The sequence below is a fragment of the Solanum tuberosum genome, unplaced genomic scaffold (genome assembly GCF_000226075.1).
Source record: "Solanum tuberosum cultivar DM 1-3 516 R44 unplaced genomic scaffold, SolTub_3.0 scf00093, whole genome shotgun sequence".
Taxonomy (NCBI): Eukaryota; Viridiplantae; Streptophyta; class Magnoliopsida; order Solanales; family Solanaceae; genus Solanum; species Solanum tuberosum.
The window spans coordinates 1803355-1807409 of NW_006239018.1; the positions used below are offsets into that span (position 1 = coordinate 1803355).

At 27.7% G+C, this 4055-nt stretch overlaps 1 protein-coding gene across 1 annotated transcript; it reads right to left on the minus strand.

Annotated features, from left to right (window-relative positions):
- Positions 1-503: 503 nt before the first annotated feature.
- LOC102581190 (bidirectional sugar transporter SWEET14-like) lies at positions 504-2137 on the minus strand. Its single transcript, XM_015308837.1, has 5 exons — positions 2096-2137; positions 1800-2010; positions 1551-1712; positions 1178-1297; positions 504-752 (listed from the first exon to the last, which is right to left on the minus strand). The coding sequence occupies exons 1-5, from the start codon at positions 2113-2115 to the stop codon at positions 504-506; spliced, it is 762 nt and encodes a 253-aa protein (XP_015164323.1). The 5' UTR covers positions 2116-2137.
- Positions 2138-4055: the final 1918 nt, after the last annotated feature.

Consider the following 4055-nt stretch of genomic DNA (forward strand, 5'->3'; position numbering starts at 1 on the left):
TAAAATAATTAATTTACATATAAACCAAATGACTTTGAATTATAACTATAATTTAAACTAAACTAATTTAATAGATTATTTCATTAAAATAAAATCCTTTTGAGATAATTTTTTATGAATATTCATAAAATATACTAATTATACATATTTATATAAAACACATATATTCTTTAAAAATTATACAACTATTCAAAATAACTTGAAAACTATATTTTTTTCGAAAATTTTATAAAACTAATTATTTTTAAATCGTTTGCAATTGAAGAAGCTCGATGGTTAATATACATTGTGAAGGTAAAAAATTGGGCGTCAACATTACTTTGTAAATATGGATCACTAAATCACAAAATAGTACATTACATACAATTGGACCATGAACATGTAGATATAGAGTTAAGGCCCAGTTTTTTAAGAAAACCTTGCAGAAAAGGGCCCTCAATTATAAGGATTAGTTTAGTAGCACCCTCCAAAGTATTAATGTCTTCCCAAGCTTTTGAAGTCTTTTAAACTTGAGAGTTAATTTGGGAATCTCCAAGAATTTTACCATCTTTACCCTCTCCATTTTCACTGTCCAAGGATGAAATATTAACTGGATAAACTTCGCAATTGACTTTTGTGGGCTGCTCTTGATCCACCTTTACCACGGTAGGTAATTCTTTTTTTGTTGCGACGTTGTTTGACTTAGAATTTCTGTATATTCCATATAATATCATTTGGAGCACTCCTAGTATCATTCCCGATATATTTGGTACCTGATTTTTTATTATGTGCCGGAAGAACAACAATTAGAAGAAAAACCAAACATTAGTCACATGAATTTATGGGGACAAATTATGTTAAGCCAATTTAACTTATAATCCTATTAGGTTATCTAAATAATAATTATATGCATGTAATTGTTTATCCTAGATGACATTTAGTGTGTTTATGCGACATTTTTCACAGATTGAGAGTCAATTTGACTAATCTTCGTGTTAATTTAGATCAACTCAACATTTTAAAAATTAAACTTAGATTTTTTAAAAGCAACACAAAAAGTACCAAGACAAGTATCAATCTTTCTCATTACAGTTCAATGAAAACATATATTTTAAAATGATGATTAAAGCTCAAATAGTTTGAATCTCAAAAAATAAAAAGTGTCACATAAATTGTTATTAAGGGAGTATATATTTACCGCGACATAGACGTCCTTCAAAAGTAAACCATACAAAAACCACATTACAGCACTAACTGTAAGAGCTAATGACAAGTTAAATGGCATGAATTCCACACTTTTGGTCCTTATTACACGTCCCTGCAATTTTACAAAAGAAAAAAAAAACAGAATTAAATGGCGTTTATAATTAGAGAACTGTCAAGGGACTAAATAACTAAGTTATCATAATTTAAAATTTAAAGAACACCCTAAGCCCCTAACTATAAAAGCATCAAAAGAATCGTGACTTGAACTTTCACCTTATTAGTGAACGTTGGATTAACCTACCCTATTTTCCGTAAAACGAAAAAATAATATAAATATATATATATATATATTCAAAGTGAATTACCATAATGCTTAGAGGTGCAACAAATACACTGATAGAAAAAGCCATGCAAATCCATCCAATAACTTCAGCTCTTTTGGTTCCTTGGCATAAAATTTGTGTGAGGAAAAGAATCAATCCAAAGACACCAAAATTCAACAGTAGGACAAGTCCTAGTGTTTTCATCTGCAAGACAATTTCAAATTTCATAAATCACAAAATCGCGTTACAATAAAATAGGCACACACATATATATGGAATTTATATGTATACCCTTGCTTTTTTTGTAGCGTAAGTAAAATAAATCGCGACGTAAATGGTCTCAGCAATGCAGCCAAAAGAGTTGATGGTGATGAGAAGTGTAACATTGGTTTTAACCATTGCATAGTAAATCCAAAGCATTGCACTAAATAATCCAACAACATATGGTAATGAATGGAACCCTTCTGATGATTTCTTCTTAACGATCCTGTAAAATGTTGGCCTGCAAAATCATGATATGTTGAAAATAAAAAATTGTGTATAAATTAAAGTTTATATGTGTAATTATTTTTGGAGAAATAACTTACACTGGGGCAATAAACACCATGAAGGAAACTAAGTTACCTGCAACATTGTCACAAATGGAAAAGACATATTAATTACTTCTCCTATATATATTTCTCAAACAAAAAAAATTATTCTATTTTAATGCATGTAATTATAATTTTATCTATTTTGAGGTGTTAATTTATTAGTAAGAATTAGTTTAGATATACTTCCTTGATCCAACTAGATTGTTATTTGTAAGAGCATATTAATAGAAACAAAATAGAACCAACTTGCTTGAAAAGAGTAATTCTATAGCTAAACAGTAAAATTGGTTGCTGATTCTATGCTACGAGTGAAGTTAATAACTATAACTAATAAACAAGGCATGCACATGAAAATATGATTGAAATTTTACCCAAAATGCCAAAGGTGAAGACCAAAGGATGAGTATGAGAGACACTAGTCATTTTTTATTTTCTTTCTTCTCTTCTCTAAGAAAGAATTAGAATTAAAATTAAGAGTAAAATGTAAAGGCTAATTAGTGTTTGTTGATGATAAACAAGGGTGATGGTCACATATTTATAGTACATGAAGAAGAGTTTATGCATAGAATTGTTACTTAAGCACGACAAAATGCTGACACTATATATTAGCCCCCACTAACTAGAAAAAATATAATTAAACTAGCTGGAAAACTCCTATCTCCTCCGCAACTCTAGCAAAACTAACTATTAAAAATTCGTTTAAGCACCATCAATAAACAGTTTTCACACCATTAGACAGTAATAGTTAGGTAATAATAATATTTAAATTCTATATTTTGAGATAGATATTTTTGGGTGATAGTACATGCAAATTTTAAATTCTTTTATCTCCTTAGCTTTTAGCTGTTCAGTATTTCAAACAAAAAAATTCATTTTAATATATCAAAAAAAGATAATTACGTTTTTTTTAATTTCTCAAATCGTTTATCAAGACCTGAGACTTAAGTTCTACGCTTTGACCAGTAAACGATACTTCTTTTGTTTCTTTTATCTGTCACATTTTGCTTCATGAGAGTCAATTTAACTAATCTTCTAAAAGTAAAATTGAATTAGATTAATTCAATATTGCAAATTTAAAATTTAGATATTTAAAACTATATGAAAATTTTCTATTAATATGATAAAAGAATACATCTTAAAATATTGATCAAAATTCATACCATTTAACTTTTTAAAAAACAAAACGAACCACGACAAGTAACAGAGCAGGGCAAGGGAGGGGGGGGGGGGGTTTGAAATTGGGGCTATTAATTTAATAATAAATAATAATATAAAAGATCTTTTAAGATAACGATGCATGTAACTTAAATCGAAAAAGGAATGGGACATAGCATTTCGTGGCCGTCTATTTTTGGAGGACTGAACTTTTAGTCCATTGTACTTTTACCAGAAGCTAGTACTTTTTAAAAAGAAAATTATAGTTACATAGGAGATCTGATAACGGAGAGAGAAAACGAATTGGAAATATTTAATCGATGTTTACGTTAAATCAATTTAAATTATTAAAATTAAGTAATTAATTAAATAAATAAAAGTACACATTAACTTTTTATAATAAAATAATAGTTATGTATATTCTAATATACATATCATGTATATATTTGATATGTTGATTTGACGTAAATATTTGATAGAAATAAAGCCATAGATCTTGGTTGTTAGATAAATTTAGTTTGGTTTGTTTTTCCTCTATTCGGTTCAGCTTTTTTCGGTTTGGTTATTTAGTTATGTCAATAATTAATAACATATATAACCATAGTAATAATATTTAATCCCTTAAATATTCTTTCTAATATAAATCATCAGTAAAACTTAAAGCACAATACTTATAAGTATACATATTATAGATGTAATTCAAACATAAAATATAAACGTAATCATCATGAAAGGCAATAACCAAAAAGGAACAAAAGTGGTTAACTCCAACTTAATTCTAAACCTAAACATTATATAT

Bases quoted from the DNA above. Each gene is read 5' to 3' on its own strand.
- LOC102581190 (XM_015308837.1), bottom strand. From the start codon at position 2,115: ATGGTGTTTATTGCCCCAGT. The intron at 2,011-2,095 runs GTAAGTTATTTC...ATGATTTTGCAG, and splicing joins ATGGTGTTTATTGCCCCAGT to GCCAACATTTTACAGGATCG. The intron at 753-1,177 runs GTAAATATATAC...ATAAAAAATCAG, and splicing joins TGAAGGACGTCTATGTCGCG to GTACCAAATATATCGGGAAT.